Below are 16,719 nucleotides of genomic sequence, written 5' to 3'. Positions count from 1 at the left end.
AGGTCCAAAATAGTTGTTTCCCCAAGATGCTTTGGTAAAGATCTAACTACTTTCCAGTGTCTGATTTCTACAACACATGCATCATCTATGAAGAGCAAATTGTACACTTTAATAGGATGGTCAGGAAATATTGCTGTGAATAAAGGTACAATGCAATTACCTTGGTTTTTTAATGGCAAAGGCATGGTCTCCCTGAGTTTGCTTAAGAGGTTTTTCATTTCTCTCATGTCTCTAAAAAGAAAAAGCAACATCCTCAGTACATTCAGAGCAAGCTACTCCATCACCATATGCTCTTCTATAATATACATCCATCATATTGTACTGGATAAGAAAACAGATGTGAACAGTACATGGATAATATGAAATCTGCATGTTATACAGGCTAAGAAAAACAGCTTTCTTCCAGAAACAGTGCCACTCTTGTCTTCAGTTTGGCTGTGGTTTTACAGCTCAGTTCCATTGAAGTGAATAAAGCAGAGTTGCCATACCACACACAACCTGAGGACAGTCGTGGTTGCGTTTTTGCACGAAAGTAGCTGTACTTTTTCTATTCCAGGATAACCCCTTTAACACACTAATAGAAATAGAATGTAAGCAATAAGCATGTTGCTAACAATCTTTAAGATTTATATTTGCTGTCAGTGAATACAAATAAAAGAGCAAAAGAAAACGTGGCCTAATCTAACACCATTTGGGTATTTCACATTGGGCAAAATCGGCGGAATTCTACGGCATAGCTCTCCGAGGTGGAACCCTGCCTGCCTCAGTATCAAACAGTTTGTCTATAAGAGGGCTTGCGCACCCCCTGCTCTCCGCTCAAAGAATTGACAAGTCAATTCTTTGAATGAAGACATGCAGAGAGGGGAGGCATGAGCCCTCCCATAGACACAGTGTTTAATACTGAGGCCGCGATTTTGCTCAGTGTGAACATACACATACAGCTGAAGGTGTTACAATGTACAGTACGTGGTCTAGGAAATATTCTATGGATTAAGCAACCAGAACACCTTACCTATACTAAGACTATAAGAAAAAAAATCAGCTCTGGCATGTTAAAATTGAACTTGCCAGACCGGGGCGGAACTACCGCCGTAGCAGCCGTAGCGGCTGCTACGGGGCCCCTAGCATCGGGGGGCCCGTGGCCTGGGCCCCCGGAGCTTACTGCCTACAACACCCGGTGGCCTCCCGGGCCTCCCGGGTGTTCAGTGTTCTGATTGACAGCGAGAGAAGCCATAGGCTTCCCGCCCTGTCAATCACTCTTGTGACCGCAAGCAGCATTTGCTTGCGATCACAAGAGTGTTGCCCCCGACAGATCAGCAGCTTCCAGGCAAAGTCCCGGGCAGCGACATCACTGAGGTCAGTGTGCGTTGCGGCGGCTGGGACTTCCGGTACAGGAAGTGACGAGCACCCTGTACCGGAAGTCCCAGCCGCCGCGGCGCACACTGAGCTCAGTGGTGGCGCTGCCCGGGACTTCGCCTGGAAGCTGCTGATCTGTCGAGTGCAGATGAAGAGAGAAGAAGAGGCCTGCGACCGACGGGGGATTGTGTGGTTAGGTGAGTTGTGAGTTTTTTTATTTTTATCAGAGGGGAACACTGGGGGCTGTATATATATGGGGGATGCACAGCACTAGGGGCTGTATATATATATATATATATATATATATATATATATATATAGCCCCTAGTGCTGTGCATCCCCTATATATATATATATATATATATATATATATATATATATGTACAGCCCCTAGTGCTGTGAATCCCCCATATATATATATATATATATATATATATAGGGGATGCACAGCACTAGGGGCTGTATATATATATATATATATATATATATATATATATACAGCGCTGGGGGCTATATATATGGGGGAGGCACAGCATTGGGGGCTGTATATATGGGGGAGGGACAGCACTGGGGGCTGTATATATGGGGGAGGGACAGCACTGGGGGCTGTATATATATGGGGGAGGCACAGCACTGGGGGCTGTATATATAGGGGAGGGACAGCACTGGGGGCTATATATGGGGTAGGCACAGCACTGCGGGCTATATATATATATGGGGGATGCACAATACTGCTGTTGTAAAAGAGTTGGGAAGCCCCTGTACACAGTAGATGGTCAGTTGCTCTTAAAGGCATTGTTGGGTTTATCCAACGTTAATCTGTAGATCCAGTTTATTCAGATTTATGCTGCTGAGTAGACTTTAAAGACATTGTTTTAAATCAACTGATATCAGAAAGCTATACAGATTTGTATATTACTTATATTTAAAAATGTCAAGTCTTCAAGTACTTATCAGCTGCTGTATGTCCTGTAGTAGGCAGTGTATTATTTCCAGTCTATCACAGTGCTCTCTGCTACCACCTCTGTCTGTGACAGCAACTGTCCAGGACAGGAGAGGTTTGCTATGGGGATTTGCCACTGCTCTGGACAGTACAGTTCTTGACATAAACAAAGGTGGTATCAGAAAGCACAGAGTTCATTGTCACTTGAGTTATAATATTTTCCTCCTCACCTACTAAAATCCATAGCTCGTTTTGCAGGACTAATTGTACTTTCTTATGACTCCTTTCATTTTCCTATAAAATGTACAGTGAAACAGAAAATAAATAATATATATATATATATATATATATATATATATATATATATATATATTTGTGTGTGTGTGTGTGTGTGGGGTGAACTTTAAATTAAATTTAGTAAACTTTGGGGGATTTTTAATCTCTTATATATTTTTTTCTGATGTATGACCTCACCAAAAATCTGCAGATTTGGCATATATATGCTAAAATTATTATGTTAATTTGTTTTCCCTAAGACCCATTGGCATCACAACATATGGGGTAAATTCGCCCCTGCGAGCCCCTGGGACGAAGGAATATTTAATGAAAAAATAACAATTAAATTTTAATCCCCTCCTCCATGAGGTATAAATAGGCTCCACCTCCCCCTAGACCTCAGTCTAATTATAAAGAAACATAAAACACAGGGAGGGAGTCTTGTGATGCCAAAGGGTCTTAGGGAAAACAAATTAACATAATAATTTTAGCTTCCCTTACGTCCCATTGGCATCACAACATATGGGGAATTAGCAAGCATTATCCCCAATGGGCGGGTTATTTATTACGTCCGCATTAAGAACAGATCTTGCAAAGGTTGTTCTTGACAAGAAAGAAGTATCCAGCCTGAAATATCTCACAAAGGTAGTCAAAGACGACCAGGTAGCTGCCTGGCATATGTCCTCAAGTGGCACAGCGGCACGCTCTGCCCAAGTGGAGGCCACAGCTCTAGTAGAGTGAGCCCTGGTAAATTCTGGTGGATCCAGATCAGCAAAGGAGTAACATAAGGCAATGGAGTCACAGATCCATCTGAATATTGAAGGTTTTGAAGCCTTTCTCCCCTTGTTCTTTCCTGCGAAAGGGATAAAGAAATTCTTGTCTTTACGAAAATCACCTACTCTATGTAGATAGATCTTGATAGCTCTGGATATGTCCAATCAGGGGCGTTGCTAGGGTCCTAAAACATCCGGGGCACGGGCCCTCTGAATTGATATAAGTAGATCATGGGGGAGATGTCTGCACTGACGTTATTTATATATACATATGTATGTGTATATGTGTTTTTACTTAGGGCTTATTCCTAAGTACTGTAGCTTACAGATGCTACAGATGGGGAAGCCCTGTAGTGGAGTGTTTCCCCACCCGGCATCATGTATCAGTATCATGCTGGGAACGGGAAAACTGTTTCAATCTCTGTCATTACAGTGCTGCAGAGTTTCACACAGTTTCCCCGCTCCCAGCATGATATTGATACATGATGCTGGGCGGGAAAATACTCCACTACAGGGCTTCCCCATCTGTAAGATACAGATCTTAGGAATAAGCCCTTATTTTTTAAACAGATGGTCATACAGACTAGTATTTGAAATAGTGACATATCCAGGGACTCACAGTTGACGTCTTTTCTTTCCTCACTTTTCTTTTTCATTCGGCCCAAGCCACAACTCTTTTAAGGCGAATCTGCCAGAGAAACATTTTATGATCCTTACTCCAGCACATACAATAAATAGGTCCCTTCTGTGCCCATATAGCCTCTTTGTGCTCCCATATACTGTATTATAGGCCTCCTCTCTCCCCCACATAGTATTAGGCCCCCTCTGTGCCTAGATAAAATACAGGCCCCTGCTGTGCCCGTGTATAGTATAGGCCCCTTGTATAGACCACCATACTGGTATAACAGCGCCATACCAGGCCTGATACCGCCATACTGTGATGGTATAACACCGCCACACCAGACCTGAACAATACCAACAAACTGTGACTGGATAACACCGCCACACTAGACCTGACCAATTCCGCCATACTGTGACTGGATAACACCGCCATACCAGACCTGACCAATACTGCCATACTGTGACTGGATAACACCGCCACACCAGACCTGACCAATACCGCCATACTGTGACTGGGTAACACCGCCACACCAGACCTGACCAATACCGTCATACTGTGACTGGATAACACCGCCATACCAGACCTGAACAATACCAACATACTGTGACTGGATAACACTGCCACACCAGACCTGAACAATACCAACAAACTGTGACTGGATAACACCGCCACACTAGACCTGACCAATTCCGCCATACTGTGACTGGATAACACCGCCATACCAGACCTGACCAATACTGCCATACTGTGACTGGATAACACTGCCATACCAGACCTGACCAATACTGCCATACTGTGACTGGATAACACCGCCACACCAGACCTGACCAATACCGCCATACTGTGACTGGGTAACACCGCCATACCTGACCAATACTGCCATACTGTGACTGGGTAACACCGCTACACCAGACCTGAACAATACCACCATACTGTGACTGGATAACACTGCCATACTAGACCTGACCAATACCGCCATACTGTGACTGGATAACACTGTCATACCACACCTGACCAATACCGCCATACCAGACCTGACCAATACCACCATACTGTGACTGGATAACACCGCCATACCAGACCTGACCAATACTGCCATACTGTGACTGGATAACACCGCCACACCAGACCTGACCAATACCGCCATACTGTGACTGGGTAACACCGCCACACCAGACCTGACCAATACCGTCATACTGTGACTGGATAACACCGCCATACCAGACCTGAACAATACCAACATACTGTGACTGGATAACACTGCCACACCAGACCTGAACAATACCAACAAACTGTGACTGGATAACACCGCCACACTAGACCTGACCAATTCCGCCATACTGTGACTGGATAACACCGCCATACCAGACCTGACCAATACTGCCATACTGTGACTGGATAACACCGCCACACCAGACCTGACCAATACCGCCATACTGTGACTGGGTAACACCGCCATACCTGACCAATACTGCCATACTGTGACTGGGTAACACCGCTACACCAGACCTGACCAATACCACCATACTGTGACTGGATAACACTGCCATACTAGACCTGACCAATACCACCATACTGTGACTGGATAACACTGTCATACCACACCTGACCAATACCACCATACTGTGACTGGATAACACCGCCACACCAGACCTGACCAATACCGACACACTGTGACTGGATAACACTGTCATACCAGACCTGACCAATACCGCCATACTGTGACTGGATAACACCGCCACACTAGACCTGACCAATACCACCATACTGTGACTGGATAACACCGCCATACAGCTGCCATATTGGGGTACATGGGGTGTTTTATACAATCAGATAAGGTAATATGGGAAAATTCATATTGTTATATTTCAGTCCTACAGGAGCTGCAGAATCACAGGGTAACTGTACACAGTGTGGGACTACAACTCCCAGTGTGCTTTGTCTATGCAGCCATTGTTCCCTTCAACTTTGAATCTTGAAAAAGAGGCACAGACAGCAGCCAGAACATGCTGGGAGTTGTAGTCCTACAGTGTAACAGCTCCTGTAGAACTAAAACACCCTGCTGTTGTCAGTAGTTGTGTGTTAGCAGCCCCCAGCCACTTTATCAGTGATAGTGTGCTGTATACTTACATAAGTGCAGTCACAGAGGTCCCGGCAGGAGAGGGGGTCAGAGGTCATCCTCCAAAGCGCGGCAGCCAGATAAGGAGCGTCCTCTCTCTCCTCACAGTGACAGGAGAGAGGAGAGAGGAAGGGAGGGAGGGGGAGCGCAGGGGATTTCTCTTCCTCTCTCTCTCCATACTCTGTGCCCGGGCTGCTGAATCCTCCCTCAACCCCACCCCCCCTCCTGAAAAGCCTGGAGGGAGCCGAGCACAGCACCTGGTGGCCGGATGGATCCAGCCCCGAAGTGCAGACTCTGAAAATCCTCAGGCAAAAGATTCGGGGCAGTGACCTTCCTGTTCGGGGCACTGGCCCCGAATCTTCATGCCTAGCAACGCCACTGTGTCCAATAAAGAAAGATCCAAGTCTTCTTTAGATGATCCAGTAGGAGAAAATACAGGCAATACTATTGGCTGGTTGATGTTGGCAAATGAAGCCACCATAGGCAGGAATCCTGGAAGGAACCTAAGGATAACTTTGTCTTGGGAAAAAATCACGTATGGAGGTGCGGAGCCAAGGGCTTGAAGTTCTCCAACTCTCTTAGCAGAGGTAATGGCTAGTAAAAGAGAAACTTTCAATGTTAACTTGAAGTTTACTTCCTCCCAAGGCTTAAAGGGAGGAAGACACAGGCGTCTCAACACAAAGGATAAGTCCCATGGGTCTACCTGCTTTACCAGGTTAGGCCTAGTCTAGCCTTAACAAAATTCTTTACCTCCAAGATCTGAAAGAAACGTGAGTTTAGGTGTGCAGAGAGGGCTGCTATCTGCACCTTGATGGAACTAGGTTTTAATCCTTTATAGAAGCCTTCCTGTAAAAACTCCAATGACTGTGGAATAGAAGGTTTAAGTCCATCAATACTCCTGCTTGCACACCAATCTTGAAAATCTTCCAAATACGTGCATAAGATTTATTTGTAGTGCTACTACGAGCGTGAGAAAGGGTATACTATACCTTCTCAGAAAAACTAGAGTCCAATACGGTCCTCTCAGTCTCCAAGCTGTCAAGCTGAGGCTGGAAAGATTCCTGCACAGATGTTGACCCTGGAATATTAGATCCGGATGCAGAGGTAATCTCCAAAATTCCCCTCTGCTCATATTCATGGGCAGGGTGAACCATGACCCCTTCGGCCAGAAGGGAGTTATTATTATTACTGACGACTGATCTAGACTGATCTTAGTCAAACTCTGGGAATCATGGCTATGGGAGGAAAGATATACGCCAGCTGGTATGTCCATGGTATTGTCATTGAGTCCAATACCGTGGGATTGTCTGCCCTGTAAAAGGAACAGAAATTCCTCAGTTTGGCATTGCTTGCTGATGCCATGAGGTCTCTCTGAGGAAGCCCCCACCTCTGGGTTAACTGAATGAACACTCTCCTTGAGAGAGACCATTCCCCCGGTAATGTCAGGCCTCGACTCAATCCGCCAATATATTGTCGACACCCCTGATATGAATCGCAGAGAGTCTGGTTATTCTGGTTTCTGCCCAACAGAAAAATCTTTACTTCCCTGAGGAGAGAAGGGGATCTGTTACCTCCCTGTTTAGGTACGCCACACAGGTCATGTCGTTCATCCGGATTCTGACTGCTCTCTGTAAAATAGGAGGAGAAAAATGAAGAAGAGCTAGGTAAATCGCTCTGAGCTCCCTCACGTTGGAGGGCAGAGCGGATTCCTGTTGACTCCAAGATCCTGCAGTCGTGATGACTGTCAGATGAGCTCCCCAACCTGTTCCTGAAGCATCTGTCGTGATGGTTATCCAGTGTGGTTCTGAAAATAAAACTCCATGTTTGACTTGTCTCCACCACATTAGAGAATGTCTTGTTTGAGTCGATAGAACATCATCGCATCCAAGTCCTTCAGTCCTCGGTTCCATACTGTTGGTGCTTCTCTCTGAAGAAATCTCATGTGCCATAACGCCCATGGCACCGCGTCCGCAGCTGAGGCAAGGAGCCCAAGAAAGCGCATTTATGTTCTTATGGATACCTGACAAGGAGGAATTAGGAATTAAGTCTGATTTCTCTATGTTGATGAGCCAACCTAATTGTTGAAGTATGTCCTGGACATAGTTCAACTGAACTCTCAGAAGATCCTGAGTCATAATCAACCAATCGTCCAGGTAAGGGATAACTTTATCCCCTGTAGACGGAAGCGAACCATCATGGTGACACTAACTTTGTGAAAACAAAGGGTGTGGAGGTATTCCGGATGGAGGGACTTTGAATTGTAAGTGTCTTACCTTCCCCTGGATTTGGATGGCGAAGGCTCTCCTGTGAGCCTTCAGAATCGGTACATGAAGATATGCATCCGGTAGATCTATGGTGACCATAAAATCTCCCTCCTGGAGGATAGATTTTACCGATCTTATGTTCTCCATGTGGAACGTCTTCTTTACGATGCACCTGTTGAGATATAGCAAATCTATAATAAGCCTCCAATTTCCGGATGGCTTCAGCACTAGTAACACTGGGGAGTAAACTCCCTGACCGATCTCAGATAGAGGAACATCCTCTAGAGCCTCAATGGAAAGGAGGTAAAGAATTTCTGTCTCTAGGACTAAGTGTCTTTCTGGCTTAAGATTTCTTGACAGAAGAAATCTTGGAGGAGGAAGAGATGATAAATGAAGGACATAACCATTTTGAATAATATTTAACACCCAGTGATCTTTTCTTAATTCTTCCCAGGCAGGGAGAAAAACTCAGACGTGTTCCCACTGGACAGCTTCTGCGTCAGAAGTCTGGTTTCTTGTTGGTGTCCTTATTCTGCTGCTTCCCGGAACCTCTTCTGGAATAGTTTCCTCCTCGACCTCTGTACTGGTATCTCCCTTTGCCTCACTGAGGAGATTTTGCTCTGTGTAAGGAATCACCGCTCTTATAGGACAATGGTAGGGACTTCCCCTCCTTGTCAGACAATTCCTCCATTAATTTATCCAGCTTAGAGCCAAACAGCCTACCTGGTTGGAACTCCATATTACAGAGCTGAATTTTGGAGTTAGCATCTCCAACCCAGGGTTTTAACCATAGCGCCCTTCGGCAGCGGTTGAGAGCGTACTAGTTTTTTTACGCTAACCTGGTTCCCTGAGATGCATCATCGCAGAGGAAGTCAATGGCCATAATGACCTTTTTTAAGGAGCGAAGGACCTTGTCCCTGCTAGCTCTACCTTCCAAATTTTCCTGGACCTTGGTCAGCCATCTTCTTAGGCTTCTAGAAACCTCAAAGAAGAAATGGAGACTGCCCCTTGGGCTGCCGCTGCCGTATATGATCTCTTGAGGGCTACCTCCACCCTTCTATCCATCGGATCCTTAAGATTGGATCCGTCCTCCGCAGGCAGCACAGTACATTTTGACAGTTTGGCTATGGCCGGGTCCACCTTTGGAGGCTCAATCCAGTCCTTACATTGTTCTTCCTTGAGAACATATAAGGTCTTAAACCTCTTGCTCAAACCCGAAGCCTTTTCCGGTTCCTTCCATTCCGCCTGTAACATAGACAATGAAGTCTTACCCACAGAAAGGGTACCAATCCTATCCTCTTCTATTTCCTCAGGGTGTATTTCAGCTTGCACAGCTTAGCAGAGCTTGTGAATTCTATCAGCTGTGAAATACCCCCTGAATAATTCTTTCTCATCTTCAGAAGTAGAAGAGGTTTAGAAGAAGATGATGAGTTAACTTCATCAATCACAGTAAAACTGAAAATGACCATAATCCTACAGCCATAAAGTAATATACACAAAGGCTGGGAGTAGAGAGAGAAATGTTCCATTTGGTCTTTAACTTAGGACACGGGCGGCGAATCTCATTAGCCGCTAAAGTCTTTTGCACATAGTCCTTGACCCATACAACTACCTCCTGAACATCAGGCTCCTCATAGGTTTAGGTCTGCATGAAGGACAGCGTATTTAGGCATTATAAATATTTTTAGGCATTCATAAATATTTTTATGAAAGAAAGGATAAATCTTATCTGGAAAAAATGATCCTCCTACGGTATCCATAGCAGTCAGGTAGTGGAGTCTCACGCTCGGCACATGAAGTGCTTCCTTAGAAGGTCTTTTGCCAGCAGCAGGACTGGTCTCCATTCAGACATCTGCAAATAATCAATGTATTACAATACATATAAACCACTAGCCTGGCTAGAGTGATATCGGAAAGAGACACTAGGTGGCAGCAACACTTACTTTTAAGTATATAGAAGAGAGATCACAGCACTTTGCACTCAGATGTTTTCTATTAGATCCAAATGAGCCACAGAAAATCCTTCCAGAGGAAGACAGCCAGACCTAGAGGTAGCAACAGCTTACCTTCTGCCTTGAACATACAGCTAATCCGGCATGCAGAGAGGGCGCGCCGCTGCCGGCCCCCGGAAGTGACATGACGCTGATGCCGCAGTGCTGAGACGCACGCAGCGCCGATGCGTTCCACAGTCGAACGCAAATGGAAGAAAAGCCAGCCGCTCGGGTGACACGCAGAGTGCGTTCCAAGACGCACTAGGTAAGAAAAACTTAAAAGCTAAGACCTGCAGAAGCAAATATCAGGATACTACCTGGACACCGGCTCCAGCGGCATCCCAGCAATCATTACCTGGAGAGAAAACCTGAATGCAACAGGTTAACAAAGCATAAAAACGGAGGAGGGACAAAGTCCCCTAGGGCTAACAGCAACGAAGTAAAAAAAGACTGAGGTCTAGGGGGAGGTGGAGCCTATTTATACCTCATGGAGGAGGGGATTAAAATTTAATTGTTATTTTTTCATTAAATATTCCTTCGTCCCAGGGGCTCGCAGGGGCGAATTTACCCCATATGTTGTGATGCCAATGGGACGTAAGGGAAATATATATATATAGAAATGTATATAGTTGCTAAACGGCACTGTGTGGCTCAAGGCTCCGGTTGGGTGCTCTGCCCCACGGTTCCAGACCCAGGTTCCGAAGGTAATCCACAAACAAGAGGCAAGAGGCGGCACTCCAAATCTTAAAGTGAAAAAAGTGATGTTTATTCACCCAGTATGCAACGTTTCAATCTACTCATTGAGATCTTTGTCAAGCACCAAAGATCTCAATGAGTAGATTGCTTGACAAAGATCTCAATGAGTAGATTGAAACGTTGCATACTGGGTGAATAAACATCACTTTTTTCACTTTAAGATTTGGAGTGCCGCCTCTTGCCTCTTGTTTGTATATATATATATATATATATATATATATATATATATATATATATATATATATATTCTGTTTACACCATTTACTGTGCAGGATTAAGGACATATTTTAAGAGATCAGACAATTCTGCATGAAGCAATACCAAATATGTTTAATTTTATCTTGGTTTGCAATTTTTTTTTTTTTTTTTGAAGAATAGGAAAAGGGGGCTGATTTGAACTTTTATTATGAGTTTTTTTTTTTTTATAATTTTAAAGACTTTTTATTTGTATTTTATACAGTTTTAATGCCTCCTAGGAACCTTTCATAAGCAATCATTAGATTGCCAAACTGATCTACACGATGCATTGCATAAATTAGTGAAATGGGTGTTCTGCTAAGCCAGAGACACTTAAGAAGTGACAGAAGTATTGACCTCCAACTTGTGAAGTGACCCATCAGTACCCCACAATCACGAAGTGTGTGTGTGTGTGTGTGTGTGTGTGTGGGGGGGGGGGGTGATCAGACATCTGACTGGTGCAGCACCTGCCATTACAACCTTTACATGTGCTGAGATCTCAGTGAGCGAGATCTTGAAATAGTGAAGAAATGAAATTCAAAGTGTTTTAGTTGCCAAACATAATTATAGAGTGAACACAGGTGCAGTCAACATGATTCAACTTCCAATGTGAATGAGGTTTATTTGCAAAATTTACAAACATCCAGCTGTTTGCAAAAAAAAATACATCACTGACAAAATCACATTTACAATGGAATGTGATTACACTAGTGTACATGTATGCACCATGAAGTAATCAACTATTAAAACAGAAATAAAGTTTCCTGCAGAACATCTTTATAAGCAGATCTGTCAATCACCAGATTGTTAGAATTAGAGACAGTATAAGCTGGGAAGCATTTTCTTTTAGTGGTGGGTTCTCTAATAAGTGCCCAGCATTAATAGAACCTCCTCCAGAACATGTTTGGGAGCAAACCTGTCTCACACAGGCATAGACCACTTTCACAGACACTCACACAAAGATACATACATATATATATATATATATATATATATATATATATATATATATTTATATGTACAGTATATATACAGTAGATACCCACACATTGACAATTTTTGGGTCAGCTTCATAATGTATTTACCTTTCTGTGTTCTCAATGTCCGTGGAAACCTGCCAACAGTACTGGACATCCACTGGTGATGAAGATGTGTCTTCTAGGATTGGAACTTCTGAGCTCTCATCTGTTTTGTAGTCTATGATCTTTGGACCCGCACAATGCTCTTTTCCTTTTAGACAGGAACACACAGAAAAGTTCAGGTTAAATAAAATATACATTTAGTAAGTTACATTTTATGATTTTTTGGTTATATCTAGAGATGAGCGAATTGTTTGGACTTTTGGTCCGAAAGCAGTTCGCTCTCTCGTCATGCCTGTGATTTTATAGTTTTTAAACGCTACATAGGTCCCGTCTTAGTTCTCATGCATATGGCTCTGCACAGTCTCCAAAGTGTATGGGCTCCCTTTGTACTGCTCCAATTTCATCTGGAGGCAAAGATTTTTTTCTGTTGGATTCTGTACATGAACCTTTATATATGTGCAGTGTCCCTGAACGGGTGTGGCCTCTGCTATGTTTCTTGCCCACCTGTAGTCAGGTACCTGTGTATAGGACCTGAGTGAAGGTTATGTGCACGCTACCTATATTTCCTATTAAAGGGGTAGCGCGGTGTTTAACATTTATTTACTAAATAACACACATTACAAAAGTATACAACTTTGTAATGTGTGTTATTTAAGTGAATGGCCCCCTTCCCTGTGTCCCCCCACCCCAGAAGTGTGGTGCGGTATACTTACTGAATTGCTGACGACCCTGGCCGCCATCTTGGGTAAACCAAGGCATCTTTGGGAGGCTGGCCGGACCACTCCAGCCGTCACTCATGCCAGCCCCGCTCTGCCGCGTTATCAGCTGCTTAGCTGCGATTGGCTTAGCATAACCATGGCGGCCGGGGTCGACGGCAATTCAGTAAGTATACCGAATCAAACTTCCGGGGGTGGGGGGACACGGGGAAGGGGGCCATTCACTTAAATAACACACATTACAAAGTTGTATAACTTTGTAATGTGTGTAATTTAGTGAATAAATGTTAAACGCCCCTTTAATACTTGTATTGTCTATTTCTGCCTGCATTTCCTATTTTCTGCCATTAGATGTCACTGTATTGTATGTACTGTATGCACAGCTGAAGGACATTGTTCACAAAGGGTTAACTGACAAACTGCCACTGTGGGATAAGGAGATTTTCCCCTGACCAATCCCTGAGCTGGGTACCTCAAGTGATCTCACTCAATCACTGGCCAGTGTTAAGTCCTTCCAGTTGTTTTCTGCCCAATCAGGGAGTGGTTTATTCCCTGAGCGAGATTTAGTAAGGTGCTTAGAGGATTTCTGTGAGGGCTGCTATGGTAGATGCTAGAATGCTATGGCTTCCCTGTACAAGACCCCAAACCAAGGATCCCTTCATTTTTTTTTTTTATTCATCCTGATAACCAAGGCAGGATCACACGTCAGTGGCTAGGTAAGGGCCCTATTCCACCGGACGATTATCGTTTGCATAATAGTTAACGATTAACGATCTCAAACGACCGCTATTGCGAAAGACCTGAAAACGTTCAGTCATTTCCATGGAACGATAATGGTTACTTATGATCGTAATTGCGATCGTTTCTCTTCGCTATTTATTCGCTATTGCGTTCATATCTATTGCGAACTACCGAACAATGTCTTATTCAATGCGAACGTTTTGCGAACGTTTTGCGAACGAGCAACGATAAAAATAGGTCCAGGTCTTATAAAGCGATCAACGATTTCTCGTTCGGTTGTTAATTGTTAACAGCATTTCAACAGAACGATTATCGTTTAGATTCGAATGATTTAACGATAATCTGAACGATAATTATCTGGTGGAATAGGGCCCTAAGGCTAGGTTCACACTGCGTTTTCAGCATCCGTTTTTTTTAACGTCCAGAAAAATAGGGTCAGCAACGTTTTTTGGTCCGTTTTGGTCCGCCAAAAAAAAACGGATCCTTTTTTTTTTTTATAATGGAAGTCAATGGAAAAACGGATGCACACAAATGAATCCGTTTTTTGCAATCCGTTTTTCATGCGTTTTTTGCAAAAAACGGATGCGTTAAACGGATGCTGAAAACGCAGTGTGAACCTAGCCTAAGCGGATAAAGCCCAAAAGACTTCACTGTGAATGCTAGGTTTCCTTAGGGGTCCCCCCGACGGCTAGCTTCACCCACAAAGTTGGGGCCTATGTTCCTGTTATATGTCACTATGTGCCCAAAGACAGTAAAAAGGTGGAAGATTCATACCCACGGGCGTGTTTACTCCTTTTTCAAAGCCCACAGCTGAGTACCTTAGGGTCTAAGTAGGGCCCCCCAATATCCCTGAAGTAACCCTTTGTCACTCCTCTCTTCCTAAAGTCAGTCTATCCAACTAAATTCAAGATACTATACACAAAGGGGGAGATTTATCAAAGGGTGTAAAATTTAGACTGGTGCAAACTGGCCACAGCAACCAATCACAGCTCAGCTTTCCTTTCAGCACTGCCTAAAGCTGAGCTGTGATTGGTTGCTGGGGGTAGTTTGCACCAGTCTAAATTTTACACCCTTTGATAAGTCTCCCCCAAAGTCTCAAGTTTCTATTAAATAGCCTATTATTCCTTCAGCGAGACAGTGTATTCAAGTCCAAGTACCCAGCTTAAAGGGGAAGTCCGGGCAAAATAATTTTAAGATATTTTAAGATAAGTTATTTTAAGTTAAGATAAGTTATTGCCCAACAAAACTTATGAAAATTACTAATAGACACTTATTCTGGGGAATGCACCTATAGTGCATTTTTCCTGCACTTACTATAGCATAGTGTGTTCAGGTCTCTGTACAATTGGTGATGTCACATCACATAAACTGCCAGCACCTGCTGCAGCGGTGAGACAGACTGGGACAGCAGGTGCCGGCAGTTTATGTGACGTGACATCACCAACTTTACAGAGACCTGAACACACTATGCTGTAGTAAGTGCAGGTAAAATACACTATAGGTGAGTTTCCCATAATAAGTGTCTATTAGTAATTTTCATAACCTTTGTTGGGCAATAGGATATCTTAAAATGATCCCTTTAAGGGGTTGTGTTTTCTTTATTTATTGTGCCTCTACTGGAAAAAGAGAACTGTAAACTCTGTATTGCACATTTAAGGATCTACAGTAAACTGGTTCCTGTTCAAGTTCAATAAAGACTTGACTTCTGTGACTTCTTCAAACTACACCTACACCTATACTAAAAAGTGTGTTGGTATATCCAGTGGTGTTCATAAACATATGATATATAATGAATAGACTTTATTTTAGTTTCTCACTGGCAGCTTGTGTTCAATGAATGGAAACATATTTAAACATTCCCTAAGATCTGCAAGAGAGATGGTAACTGCAACAGATGCCATAGTATGGGCCTTGTGGGACAGTGCAGTCTGCTGCACTATTCCATGCAGCAAAAAGAAATTATACTGACATATACCAGTCCAATGGAGACCATAAAAGATACTCTTATGGCCTCTGATGAGTAAATAGGGACTTATGAATATGTTTGATGCATGTAAATGAAAGTAGCCTAATCTTTTTTTTACCAGATCTTTGTGTACTGTGTAACCTTACCTCCTGGTGCCCATGCATAATAAAATACTCATGTATGTTACAACAAAAAGGAAGATTAGTCTCAAACATCTGACAATAAATAAAATATATAGGCACATTCTTTCAGGCTGTCCTGGAATGGTTTTGTACAGATTGCTGAGGGCTGTATGGTTTGACCTCCACCTGCCGGACACTTACCACCTGTCCTGTATATTGGTGATAAATATTGTTTGTAGAAAACCCCTTTATCCCCCCATGATGCTTATTTTTGTCATATGGATTGGACTGACTGCCTCTTTTAATAGTTAGCACAGAGAAATTTCAAATTTCAGGGATGTAATAGGGTACTCAGGAGATGTTTTCAAATCAACTGATGTCAGAAAGTTATATAGATTTGTAAATTCTATATAAAAAAAAAGTCAAGTCTTCCAGTACTTATCAGCTGCTATATGTCTATTTATTCCTTCAAGTCTGACACTACCTCCGTCCATGAGCAGATCACCAAATGAACAGATTAGTTCAATTGAATGGGATACCCCTGCCTAGGGGGACTGATAATAATTTAGAAAACTGTGAAGAAATGTTTTAAAAAATATAATAAATCCCCAAATATATATCACAACTAAAGAGTCAGAACTAAAATATAACATTATTTATCCTGCACAGTAAATAGAAAAAAAAGCAAGAATTGCATTTTATGGTCACATTACTTATTACTTCCCAGAGAAATGGAATAAAACTGATTAAAAAGT

At 43.1% G+C, this 16,719-nt stretch overlaps 1 protein-coding gene across 7 annotated transcripts in view; it reads right to left on the bottom strand.

The window, feature by feature from the left end:
- RGS7BP (regulator of G protein signaling 7 binding protein) overlaps positions 1–16,719 on the bottom strand; it is an 89,551-nt gene that overhangs the window by 4,341 nt on the left and 68,491 nt on the right. For 5 of the 7 annotated variants that reach the window (XM_069964598.1, XM_069964599.1, XM_069964601.1 and 2 more), the window contains 2 exons: positions 12,423–12,567; positions 161–231 (listed from right to left, as the gene is read on the bottom strand). In XM_069964598.1, coding sequence (XP_069820699.1) covers positions 161–231; positions 12,423–12,567 — 216 coding nt within the window. Of the gene's footprint in view, positions 1–156; positions 232–10,131; positions 10,206–12,422; positions 12,568–16,719 lie in introns of those variants that run through there. The other 2 variants (XM_069964604.1, XM_069964600.1) reach the window with 2 other exon arrangements.

This window comes from Dendropsophus ebraccatus, chromosome 3 (assembly GCF_027789765.1).
Source record: "Dendropsophus ebraccatus isolate aDenEbr1 chromosome 3, aDenEbr1.pat, whole genome shotgun sequence".
Lineage (NCBI taxonomy): Eukaryota > Metazoa > Chordata > Amphibia > Anura > Hylidae > Dendropsophus > Dendropsophus ebraccatus.
Note: the sequence above shows the minus strand (reverse complement) of the source record. Positions and strands in the feature narration are given on the sequence as shown.